The sequence below is a fragment of the Bos grunniens genome, chromosome 1 (assembly GCF_055505025.1).
Source record: "Bos grunniens cultivar Pamir isolate PY7600 chromosome 1, Bosgru_T2T1.0, whole genome shotgun sequence".
NCBI lineage: Eukaryota > Metazoa > Chordata > Mammalia > Artiodactyla > Bovidae > Bos > Bos grunniens.
Genome location: NC_141165.1, coordinates 112,715,600 through 112,727,628, shown reverse-complemented (window position 1 = coordinate 112,727,628; position 12,029 = coordinate 112,715,600). Strand labels below are relative to the sequence as shown.

General features: G+C 42.4%; 2 protein-coding genes across 8 annotated transcripts in view; one reads left to right on the top strand and one right to left on the bottom strand.

Moving 5' to 3' along the window:
* Window positions 1–3,951, bottom strand: part of TOMM70 (translocase of outer mitochondrial membrane 70) — a 37,273-nt gene extending 33,322 nt beyond the window's left edge. For both annotated transcript variants that reach the window (XM_086410013.1, XM_086410021.1), the window contains exon 1: window positions 3,466–3,951. In XM_086410013.1, the coding sequence (XP_086266139.1) occupies window positions 3,466–3,792 (327 nt within the window). In that variant the 5' untranslated portion in view covers window positions 3,793–3,951. The remainder of the gene's footprint in view (window positions 1–3,465) is intronic.
* A 71-nt stretch (window positions 3,952–4,022) lies between these two features.
* Window positions 4,023–12,029, top strand: part of LNP1 (leukemia NUP98 fusion partner 1) — a 40,900-nt gene continuing 32,893 nt past the window's right edge. For 2 of the 6 annotated variants that reach the window (XM_086410225.1, XM_086410204.1), the window contains exon 1: window positions 4,355–4,799. Coding sequence is in view for 1 of the 6 variants with exons in the window: in XM_086410196.1 (XP_086266322.1) it covers window positions 4,770–4,799 (30 nt within the window). In the remaining 5 variants the exon portion in view is untranslated. Of the gene's footprint in view, window positions 4,800–12,029 lie in introns of all 6 variants that reach the window. The other 4 variants (XM_086410178.1, XM_086410196.1, XM_086410170.1 and 1 more) reach the window with 4 other exon arrangements.

Genomic DNA, 12,029 nt, shown 5'->3' with positions numbered 1-12,029 from the left:
TTCACTGGTCTTATGTCACTGGTGATCCTGATTTAAAAAAAAAAAAAAGATCAGAAACAGATCACTGGAGCTGGGGTAGGAATTATTTAATTTCAACCATGACTGATAACAGGTTATCAGTTTTTGACCTCTTTAATTAAAATGTTTACACACATCTCTCCCTTCCTATTTTAAAGGACTGACTTAGATTAGTGGTTCCTAAACATTTCACTCTTGTGCAACATTAAAAAAAAAAACAAAAAACTTGAACTGGTATAACTGCTTTTTTAAGTAATCAAATGACAACAATTGGATAAAACACTACTTATAAAGTCAGTAGTAAATAAATGCACATTTTAAAAATTCACAAGTTGTTTGAAAAAAGAAATATGTAAGACATCTGTACAGCCAGATACCATGGCTGGTGTATATCTGAATATGATGCTGCCCTGTGATAACTCAGGCCCAGAGACTGAGAAGTCCTGTGGATTAGAAGATTCACAAAGAACCTTACAAACTTTGAAAAATTTGTTAATTATCAAGTTTTCAAAATAAATTACTGAAACAAAATGGCACATCACGGTAGATTTTATAATGTCCCAAAGTGGAAAATGATTTAATACTTTACCTCTGTCTCACACTATCAACTGTAATTAGATGCCTTCCTTTGGTGAACTCCTGAAATCCCATTAATTAAACAAAAATATGAATTTTTTGCTTTACAAGTATTTGCTATCCCAGAAAAAGCCAATTTGGTATAGTCTGTTTGGACATGAGTATCACAAACCCAATAGACAGGAGCCCAGTAATTAGTTCAGTTTTACATTAAGGCAAACATAAGCCAACAAACAATAACCACTGATTTTCCATTCTGCTCACTGATACTGAGCCCTAAACTGACAATATTTGTCCATTCCTGCATTCCTTAAAAATTACAACTATTGATTAGGTAGAAAAGAATTGAGCATCAGGATTCTGCCAGTTTTCCCATCAGTTCAAACAAATGTTTTCTTATTTACAAAGCCCACTGAGGTAGACAATTTAAAGGTGCTATTCAAATATAAAACAATTTCTCCAACCACAGATAATAATAAATTACCATTTGTGGTCAAATAGTCTAATAATAACTCTAAGGACCAGGCTATAAAAAAAAAGAACAAAGTTTTTCAATATACAATGATCATCATGAGTTGCAATACAAATTTCCATTAAAAAAATGGCAAAGACATTTTTACTGTTGCTTTACTAAAGTATCATCTAGTAATTCAAAGTAAGATTATAGGTACAACTCCATAAAATCCACAAGAACAGTATGTGCAAGTGTTTTGCTCAGTTTTATTTTGGGTCAGAAGTAATCATTTTAAAGCAGTTCAAGTTATACAAAGAAGTCAATATTGAAGTCTAATTTTTAGCAGCAATGATGTGAACTAAAAAACTGTTCTGGTAAAACCACAAAACACCATGAAATTTAAAAATTATCACAGTGTTGACCTAGACAATGCTGAAACACTGGAAATGGGGCTTAAGGAAATCTAAAATCTGACAGTATGCTAAATTCTATCAAATGCCAAAAAGGTGAGGTGGAGTAGGTCATTTTTGAAACTGCAATATCAGAGCCTAGCTTTTTTAATAGAAACTATTTTTGGTGATTTGGAGGAGGGCATGGCAACCCACTCCAGTATTCTTGGCTGGAGAATCCCCATGGACAGAGGAGCCTGGCGAGCTACAGTCCATAAGGTCGCAGAGAGTCAGACAAACTGACACAACTTAGCACAGCACAGCACATAGAACTGAGAACTTTTAGGTATTTTTTATTCATCCACTGTTCTTCCATGATTAAAAACAAATAAAATAGGAAATGGCCAGAGACTTTCAGAAACATCAAAACAAGACAAATGATGACTAATTCATGGTGCCATGATCACCACTCCCAGGGCTGAAATAAAAGAGATCTAATAGTTTAATTCTCTTCTCTTACAGGGATGACACCAACATCTGAGAGATAAAATGACTTTCCAAGGTAACTCTGCTGGAGACCCCAATATAAAACACACATACATCTCCTGGTTCTCACAGTCCATAGGTTTTTTCCAGCATAGTCGTACTGCATCTTTGCTATACTTTTTTTAAAAGCAGTATGTTACTCTCCCCTTAGAAAGATTATTTGGTTTTCTCAGGGCCTAGCACAATGCCTGATATATAGGATGCACTAAACTAAGGTAGTTTGCTTCCACATCAGAACTTCCTTTAAAATTGACTACTTATCAGGAGCTTCCCTGATAGCTCAGCTGGTAAAGAATTCGAATGCAATGCAGGAGACCCCAGTTCGATTCCTGGGTTGGGAAGATCCTCCGGAGAAGGGATAGGCTACCCAGTACTCTTGGGCTTCCCTTGTAGCTCAGCTGGTAAAGAATCATCCCACAATGCGGGAGAACTGGGTTCCATCCCTGGGCTGGGAACATCCCCTGTAAAAGAGAAAGACTACCCACACTCCAGTATTCTGGCCCGAAGAATTCCAAGGACTGTACAGCCCATGAAGTGGCAAAGAGTCAGACAGACTGACCGACTTTCACTCACTCACTTAATAAAAACATGTCTTCACTCTGGATAGTATAATATGGAAACAACTTGAAAATATATATATTTTCTGACCAGTTTCCTCTGAACTGATTCACTCTCTAACTGTAACTGCCCTTATACAATCTCAGACTCCGAAAAATCCTCCCCACCCCGCTCAGCTTACTCCTGTATTGTTAAATGCAGCCAGGCCAATTCCACTCCCTCCCACCTCCCCCAACAGCTGTCAGATACCAGAAGGATTTAATAGTTCCAACAAAACCATACAAAGCAATTTATCAGGCACTCCGAAGCTTGGCTTAACGTCAGAGAATCCGTATCATGCAGTCAGGCTTGGTCATGTTAAGTTTCCAGGTAAAATTAAAAAAAAAAATAAATTTAAGATGCTTCTAACCCAAGTTTAAGAACTCATTCCTACAGATGAAATAAATGTCTCTGAACACCATTTTACTCTTGTCCACCAAGTCACTGTATTTACTCCCCAACCCAGGGAGTCATTTGTTATTAAAAGATTATTACTGATTAAGTCCTAGGCCTTAGAAATGATCAAGGCAATTCATATCACAATGTACCGATCGTTAAGGAAATTTGGCTTCCTTCCCTAGTTAGAGACAATCATCGCATTAGCAAATGTCCCCTTACCCACAACGATAGAGATAAACGCTGTGTCACTGAGAAGAAAAGCATATATTTTTCTGAAACCAAAAGGAAACTGTCAACGAATGTTGCTAACCTGTGCCCTCGGGCTACTCCATTCCCTATAACGGCAGCCAGAACTGAGTTTCCCTAAACCCTTGCGCGGCCGCTTGGCAGCTTCCATCTGATGGGAAGCCCCCTGAGGGGCACAACCCCGTCAAGGAAAGGCTGCACCCGCCGGGTTCTACCTCCATGCCCGGGGCTGCTTCTCACCATTTCCAGGTGAGTACCGGGGCCATCGGGGTGTCCGCTGCCCGGGGCCGGACTGGCCCTGCCCTCCGGGGTCTTCCGTTCACTGTTGCGCTTCAGGCCGCCGGAGTCGCCTCGGGCCCCGGTCTCCCGGCGCCGCCGCTGCCGGCTCCATAGGTACAGGGCACCCGCTCCTAGCAGCAGGGGCGTCCCGACCGCCAGCGCCAGCTGCCATCTCGGCAGGCTCCCGGTGCCCGGGCCCGAAGTCGCACTGCCGCCGCCCACCCCACTCCCGGAACCGGGTCCAGCCGCTGAGACCATTGCCGCCTCCACAGGCTTAGAGGCGGCCATAACGAGTGTCCTCCGCCACCGCCTCCTTGCTGGTCGCGGGAGCCACAGTCACCAGGTAGCGTCCCAAGGAAAACGGGAGGGAGGTAGGGAAGGAAAGCAGTGAGCAAACAAGCACGCTAGGCAGCAAGAGCGGACGACAGAAAAGGGCCAGAGGTCACCGGAAGCCCAAGGCATGCCGGGCCAGACCTAGCCGTCCTTCTTTTCCTTTCTCAAAAAAGGGAGAGGGGGGCAGGGAGAAAAGAGGAGTGGAAAATCACTTCCGGGTCAAGGTAAACTGGGCGTGATCTGAACGTCCCAGGCAGTCCTTTTTCTTGCCTTTCGTACCGCTGCTGATTTTAAGACTAAACTCTGGGGTCCGGGGCCTCCGGTGATAGCCGATGCCGCTTTCTACGCCTTCAGTAAAGAAGGGCCGAGGGCCCTTTGAGCTAGCGAAGCGAAGGAAGGGCGCATAAACAGCGGGTTAAAGTGCTCGGGTGAGCAGAGGAAGCTTCAGGCTCTTAAGCTGCTCTAAGAATGGGCGGGAGTAACACAGGGGTTTTGAAGATTATTGGCTGGCAATATTGGTGGGCGGGGCGTAGGCCGAGCTGCCTAGTTCATTGGTGGAATTTGGACCCCTCGTTTTCTCGTTAACGCCACGTTGGCGCTGCTTAGAGCCCCGCGGCAGTTAGCTCGGCTGTCTATTTGCGTGTCCCGGGAAACCATCGGGTTGGAAGGACTTAAAAATGTAGGAGGAAAGCCAAAAGCTGAAGATAGCCCGATATTACCGGTCTTCTTAGCTCTTCCATGGCCAGATTTTAGTTTGGAAGAATTTGAGGTTATTGAGGGCAACGGCGGGTGGCAGAAATCAGACTCGGTGGTAATCTAGGTTGGCTCCAGTTGAAACAGCTTGAACGGGGTCCCTGCGACTCACCTTCTGCACCAGTTACGAGAGCGATGACGTCTGGGTGTTACGAGGTTCTCGAAGTGAGTGGGTAGAAATGAGAAGACCCAGAGTTCCCATCTTTCCTGTACGTATTTGTGTCATACCGGATTTCATTTGACACCCCAGCCCACACCTCGCTCTTTGGAGCCTCCGCGCCCTCCCCAGTGCTCTGATCCACCCACTGTCCTGCCATGTTCCAAGTAGAAATTTCAGCTTTATGTATCTAATAGCTTTGTCAACTCCTGTCATCGTGTTCTGCACCAGATTTCTTAAAATACAAAAATTTTCCTTGCAAGAAGTTTATAATTAGTATTTGCAAGAATAAAAGACAAGTATTAATAGAAAATCAGAGTCCAGAACTATGGCTCTCCATTTCAGGTATACTGATCTGCAGACCCTCATAATAAAAATTTACAAATGAAGATTTTGCTTTTGGGTACAACCGAGGATTTTCGACACAGCGAAAATATGTATGTGCAGACTATAGCGGCTGCATAAAGATTGAAAGGAGATAATTTATTAAATGGTACCAAAATAGACTGAATGGCCTAATTTGAAAGTCAGGATAATTGCTTTTCTCTTGCTTCATATGGGTTCCTATTGGTACATTGCTTTCAGGCTGTAGAGTTCCTTAGCAACAGGCTAAAACGATGAGCTAAAAATAATAGCAGTAGAATTGATCAAATAGTGATTGTTGCAGGCAATGACTTCTCTCACTTCCTGATTCCCAACCCCCAAAGGCAAATCTTTGGTCCCTTAATGTAATTTTTCCCTAGCCTTTTCAGAACAAAGTTAGACTCTCTCTTTCTTGAAATTTCAGTTTTTCTGCAGCCTCAGGGGATTGTAGAATGCTAGTAATTACAAATTATTGGTAGGAACTAAAACATTTAAAGTTTTTAAAGGAAACTGGTTTATAGTAATAGGCAGTGGATTGTTATAGTTGCAATCAAAAGTTACAAAAGTTACTGTGAAGTCTCCTTTCCCCTCCAAAGACAATGTTAAGACTTTCTTGAAACATTTTAAGTAGCTATTATTTATCTAAAGAGTTGGTTTTATTTTTAAGATTGGCATCAATAAATGAATTTGTCCTTGTTACTTTTTTACCTTGTTAAACATGTAATTTCGGCTCCCTAGGCTATTCATCTCTTTCCTCCCATTTTCTCCATTTCCTAATTGAATATAATGTGAAACTGAGTAAAAGTTGTCACTACCTTTGTGACCTCACTGAACTGATGCATGCATTTCTAAGCTGTGAAATACTGAAAACGGGTTATACGTTAAAGATTTAATTAAATGGTATTTAAGGTAACTCCAGTACTCTTGCCTGGAAAATCCCATGGATGGAGGAGCCTGGAAGGCTGCAGTCCATGGGGTCGCTAAGAGTCGGACACGACTGAGCGACTTCAGTTTCACTTTTCACTTTCATGCATTGGAGAAGGAAATGGCAACCCACTCCAGTGTTCTTGCCTGGAGAATCCCAGGGATGCGGGAGCCTGGTGGGCTGCTGTCCATGGGGTCGCACAGAGTCGGACATGACTGAATCGACTTAGCAGCAGTAGCAGCAGCAAGGTCTTTTTAGTGTTACGTTTGTTGCAAAATAGTAGACACTCAATGCTTAGTTCTCCGTTTCTCTAAATTTTAAAGGAGAGAAGTAAAAGAATTATGTTTCATTTTTTAAAAATTGAAGTTTTATATATGTTAACAGATATTTTCTTGCTAGATTAAAGGAACTCAATAGACGAAACTCTCTTCACTTCTCTGGTCTGTGTCTGAGGAGGCATTTGAATGAGGCTGAACATCTAATAGCGTGGGATGCAAAACACTTGAGTTCTTAATCTAGATTTTGGGTGTGGCTGGACACCTGCTTTCTATATGATGTAACCAATGGATTAGATGATTCCTAAAGCTGCTTTTGGGCTTCCCTGGTGGCTCAGATGGTTAAGAATCTGCATGCAATGCGGGAGACCTGGGTTCAATCCCTGGGTTGAGAAGATCCCCTGGAGAAGGGAACAGCTACCCACTCCAATATTCTGGCCTGGAGAATTTGTTGGACAGAGGAGATTGGCAGGGCTATAGTCCATGGGGTCACAAAGAGTCCAACATGATGAGGCAACTTTCACTTTCAAAGCTTCTTTGGGGGCTTTCCTAGTGGCTCAGAGGTAAATAATTCTCCTGCATTGCAGGAGGTGTGGATTTGATTCTTGGGGTTGGGAAGGTCCCCTGGAGTAGGAAATGACAAGCCACTCCAGTATTCTTGCTGGGGAAAATCCCATGGACTCATGAACCTAGCAGGTTACAGTACATGGGGTCTCAAAAGACGTGGTAACAACTTAGTGACTAAACAACAAAACTTCTCATAGCTTTAACTTTGTATAATTCTATCCTTTCAATTGTCATTGCCACATGAAAGGCTTTTTGATTGGTAAAGTTAGTGGATAGCTGGTTGATTGGTTGATGGCCAGGCCTTCTAATGAGACCACAAACATGCGTGTTTTAGGCATACATCTAGCCTGATTCTCTTTCAACTCTTGCTTAGGTTTCCATTCTTTGTTTTTCTCCATTGAAAAATTACTTGAAAGAACCGTTTATGCTTGTTACCTTAACCTATTTATCACTCATTTCATCCAAAATCTCTTATAAGCAGTTTGTAACTTTATTACTAGTCTGAAACTGCTTTAGAGGTCACAAGTTATTGTTTTTAGTTTTCATATGCTTTTACTGGATACTATGGGTCATTCTCTATTTGAAATGTTGTTTTCCCTGGCTTTCAGGAGAGTCAGTTCAGTTTAGTCACTGAGTTCTGTCCAGTACTTTGCGACTCCACGGACTGGAGCACACCAGGCTTCCCTGTCTATCACCAATTCCTGAAGCTTGCTCAAACTCATGTCCATTGCGTCGGTGATGCCATCCGGCCATCTCATCCTCTGTCATCCCCTTCTTCTCCTGCCTTCAATCTTTCCCAGCATCAGGGTCGTTTCCAATAAGTCTGTTCTTCACATCAGGTGGCCAAAGTATTGGAGCTTCAGCTTCAGCATCAGTCCTTCCAATGAATATTTAGGACTGATTTCCTTTAGGATTGACTGGTTGGATCTCCTTGCAGTCCAAGGGACTCTCAAGAGTCTTCTCCAACACCACACTTCAAAAGCATCAATTCTTCAGCGCTCAGCTTTCTTTATAGTCCAACTCTCACATCCATACATGACTACTGGAAAAACCATGCTTTAACTAGATGGACCTTAGTTGGAAAAATAATGTCTCTGCTTTGTAATATGCTGTCTAGGTTGGTCTCTTCATGAGACTAACTCCTCTTTCTTTTACTGACAAACCTCTAGATACATATTGCCCAATAAAACTTTCTGTGATGTTGCAAATGTTTTCTATCTCTGATATCCAATATGGTAGCCATTTGATGTATTTAGTACAACTAACTAAATTTTTCATTTTAATTTAATTTGATTTGAGTATCTTCATGTGGTTAAGAGTGCCAACTATGAACAGCACACCTATAGATCTTCCTCAAGTATGAGAATCCATAAAAATATATCCTCTTCTTTATCTGCATGAGTAACCTATGTACATCTCATTGCTTCAACTTCACAGGTTATCTGCATATAATCTCTATCTACACATTTTCTGATATGACTTATCTCTTCACCTCTCAGTTCAGTTCAGTCACTCAGTTGTGTCTGACTCTGCGACCCCATGAATCGCAGCACGCCAGGCCTCCCTGTCCATCACCAACTCCTGGAGTTCACTCAGACTCACTTCCATCGAGTCAGTGATGCCATCCAGCCATCTCATCCTCTGTCGTCCCCTTCTCCTCCTGCCCCCAATCCTTCCCAGCATCAGAGTCTTTTCCAATGAGTCAACTCTTCGCATGACGTGGCCAAAGTACTGGAATTTCAGCTTTAGCATCATTCCTTCCAAAGAAATCCCAGGGCTGATCTCCTTCAGAATGGACTGGTTGGATCTCCTTGTAGTCCAAGGGACTCTTTTCCAACACCACAGTTCAAAAGCATCAATTCTTTGGCACTCAGCCTTCTTCACAGTCCAACTCTCACATCCATACATGACCACAGGAAAAACCATAGCCTTGACTAGATGGACCTTTGTTGGCAAAGTAATGTCTCTGCTTTTCAATATGCTATCTAGGTTGGTCATAACTTTCCTTCCAAGGAGTAAGCGTCTTTTAATTTCATGGCTGCAGTCACCATCTGCAGTGATTTTGGAGCCCAAGAAAATAAAGTCTGACACTGTTTCCATTGTTTCCCCATCTATTTCCCATGAAGTGATGGGACCGGATGCCATGATCTTCGTTTTCTGAATGTTGAGCTCTAAGCCAACTTTTTCACTCTCCACTTTTCACTTTCATCAAGAGGCTTTTTAGTTCCTCTTCACTTTCTGCCATAAGGGTGGTGTCGTCTGTGTATCTGAGGTTATTGATACTTCTCCCAGCAATCTTGATTCCAGCTTGTGTTTCTTAAAGTCCAGCGTTTCTCATGATGTACTCTGCATATAAGTTAAATAAGCAGGGTGACAATATACAGCCTTGACATATTCCTTTTCCTATTTGGAACCAGTCTGTTGTTCCATGTCCAGTTCTAACTGTTGCTTCCTGACCTGCATACAGATTTCTCAAGAGGCAGGTCAGGTGGTCTGGTATTCCCATCTCTTTCAGAATTTTCCACAGTTTATTGTGATCCACACAGTCAAAGGCTTTGGCATAGTCAATAAAGCAGAAGTAGATGTTTTTCTGGAACTCTCTTGCTTTTTCCATGATCCAGTGGATGTTGGCAATTTGATCTCTGGTTCCTCTGCCTTTTCTAAAACCAGCTTGAATATCAGGAAGTTCACGGTTCACATATTGCTGAAGCCTGGCTTGGAGAATTTTGAGCATTACTTTACTAGCGTGTGAGATGAATGCAATTGTGTGGTAGTTGCCCTGTAATTTCCTACTGTTTATTGAACAGCTTTGCCTGGATGTCTCATTTTTTAAAAAATGTAACACATTCTCTTTGCTCCTCATTCTCTTCCTTTACGTAATCCTTTTTTTCCTCATAACATCTCTATTGCCTTATTGGTTACTCATGCTTGAAACCTTAAACATTTTTGAACCTTTCTTTTTTCCAACCTATCTACCCAAGTACAAGTAAATGTACCAATATACACTTGCGCATGCATGCTCAGTCACTCAGTTGTGTCTGACTCTTTGCCACCCCAGTCCCTGGCGGGACTGTTAGGCCGCCAGGCTCTTCTGTCCATGGCCTTTTCCAGGCAAGAATACTGGAGTGGGTTGCCATTTCCAATATACACATCAGTCAGTCAGTCAGTTCAGTCACTCAGTCGTGTCTGACTCTTTGCGACCCCATGAATCGCAGCACGCCAGGCCTCCCTGTCCATCACCAACTCCCGGAGTTCATTCAGACTCACGTCCATCGAGTCAGTGATGCCATCCAGCCATCTCATCCTCTGTCGTCCCCTTCTCCTCCTGCCCCCAATCCTTCCCAGCATCAGAGTCTTTTCCAATGAGTCAACCCTTCGCATGACGTGGCCAAAGTACTGGAATTTCAGCTTTAGCATCATTCCTTCCAAAGAAATCCCAGGGCTGATCTCCTTCAGAATGGACTGGTTGGATCTCCTTGCAGTCCAAGGGACTCTTTTCCAACACCACAGTTCAAAAGCATCAATTCTTTGGCACTCAGCCTTCTTCACAGTCCAACTCTCACATCCATACATGACCACAGGAAAAACCATAGCCTTGACTAGATGGACCTTTGTTGGCAAAGTAATGTCTGTGCTTTTCAATATGCTATCTAGGTTGGTCATAACTTTCCTTCCAAGGAGTAAGCGTCTTTTAATTTCATGGTTGCAGTCACCATCTGCAGTGATTTTGGAGCCCAAGAAAATAAAGTCTGACACTGTTTCCATTGTTTCCCCATCTATTTCCCATGAAGTGATGGGACCGGATGCCATGATCTTCGTTTTCTGAATGTTGAGCTCTAAGCCAACTTTTTCACTCTCCACTTTTCACTTTCATCAAGAGGCTTTTGAGTTTCTCTTCACTTTCTGCCATAAGGGTGGTGTCATCTGCATATCTGAGGTTATTGATACTTCTCCCAGCAATCTTGATTCCAGCTTGTGTTTCTTAAAGTCCAGTGTTTCTCATGATGTACTCTGCATATAAGTTAAATAAGCAGGGTGACAATATACAGCCTTGACATATTCCTTTTCCTATTTGGAACCAGTCTGTTGTTCCATGTCCAGTTCTAACTGTTGCTTCCTGACCTGCATACAGATTTCTCAAGAGGCAGGTCAGGTGGTCTGGTATTCCCATCTCTTTCAGAATTTTCCACAGTTTATTGTGATCCACACAGTCAAAGGCTTTGGCATAGTCAATAAAGCAGAAGTAGATGTTTTTCTGGAACTCTCTTGCTTTTTCCATGATCCAGTGGATGTTGGCAATTTGACCTCTGGTTCCTCTGCCTTTTCTAAAACCAGCTTGAATATCAGGAAGTTCACGGTTCACATATTGCTGAAGCCTGGCTTGGAGAATTTTGAACATTACTTTACTAGTGTGTGAGATGAATGCAATTGTGCGGTAGTTTGAGCATTCTTTGGCATTGCCTTTTTTTGGGATTGGAATGAAAACTGATCCTATATACACATACCTAAACCTAAAATCAGCTGTTGAAGTCTTGCTGATTGTAATATCTTTTTGATTTTTTTTTCCTTTCTGTGCTCTTTGCCACTTCCAGTTCAAATATGTGAAGACACTTAAAAGTGTGTCTGACACATAGCAGATGCTTGATGATAGTTTCTCCCCCTCTTCTTCCGTTTGTTTTCCACCACCTTCATCTTTCCTGCGTGCTGTATTAGCTCCCTGTTTGCAGTACCTCTCCCATGTGCCACTTTGCAGCTTGATACTAGATTCTTCCTCCCAAAGTGTAACTCCAATTTCATTCTCTAGCTCTTAGACTTTCAGAATTGCTCCACTTCCTATAAGTGTCTCTGCCTACCCCCACCTCCTTTCTCACACTTTTGTCTGTTTCCTTGGTCCACATTCTCAGCACAAGTGTTTGAAATTATTTATTTAGGACATAAGCTCCATACCAGTAGAAACTGTTTATCTTTTACTTCCAGAGCCCCCAAAATAGTCCGTGTTAATGACTGATTTTATGCGTCAACCTGGCCACAAGGTGCCCAGGTATGTGGTCAAACATTATTCTGGGTGCTTCTAAGAGGGTTGGGTTTTTGGCTGTTGTTGGTGGTGATGAAATTAACATTTGAATCAGTTTTACTGAATGAAGCAGATTGC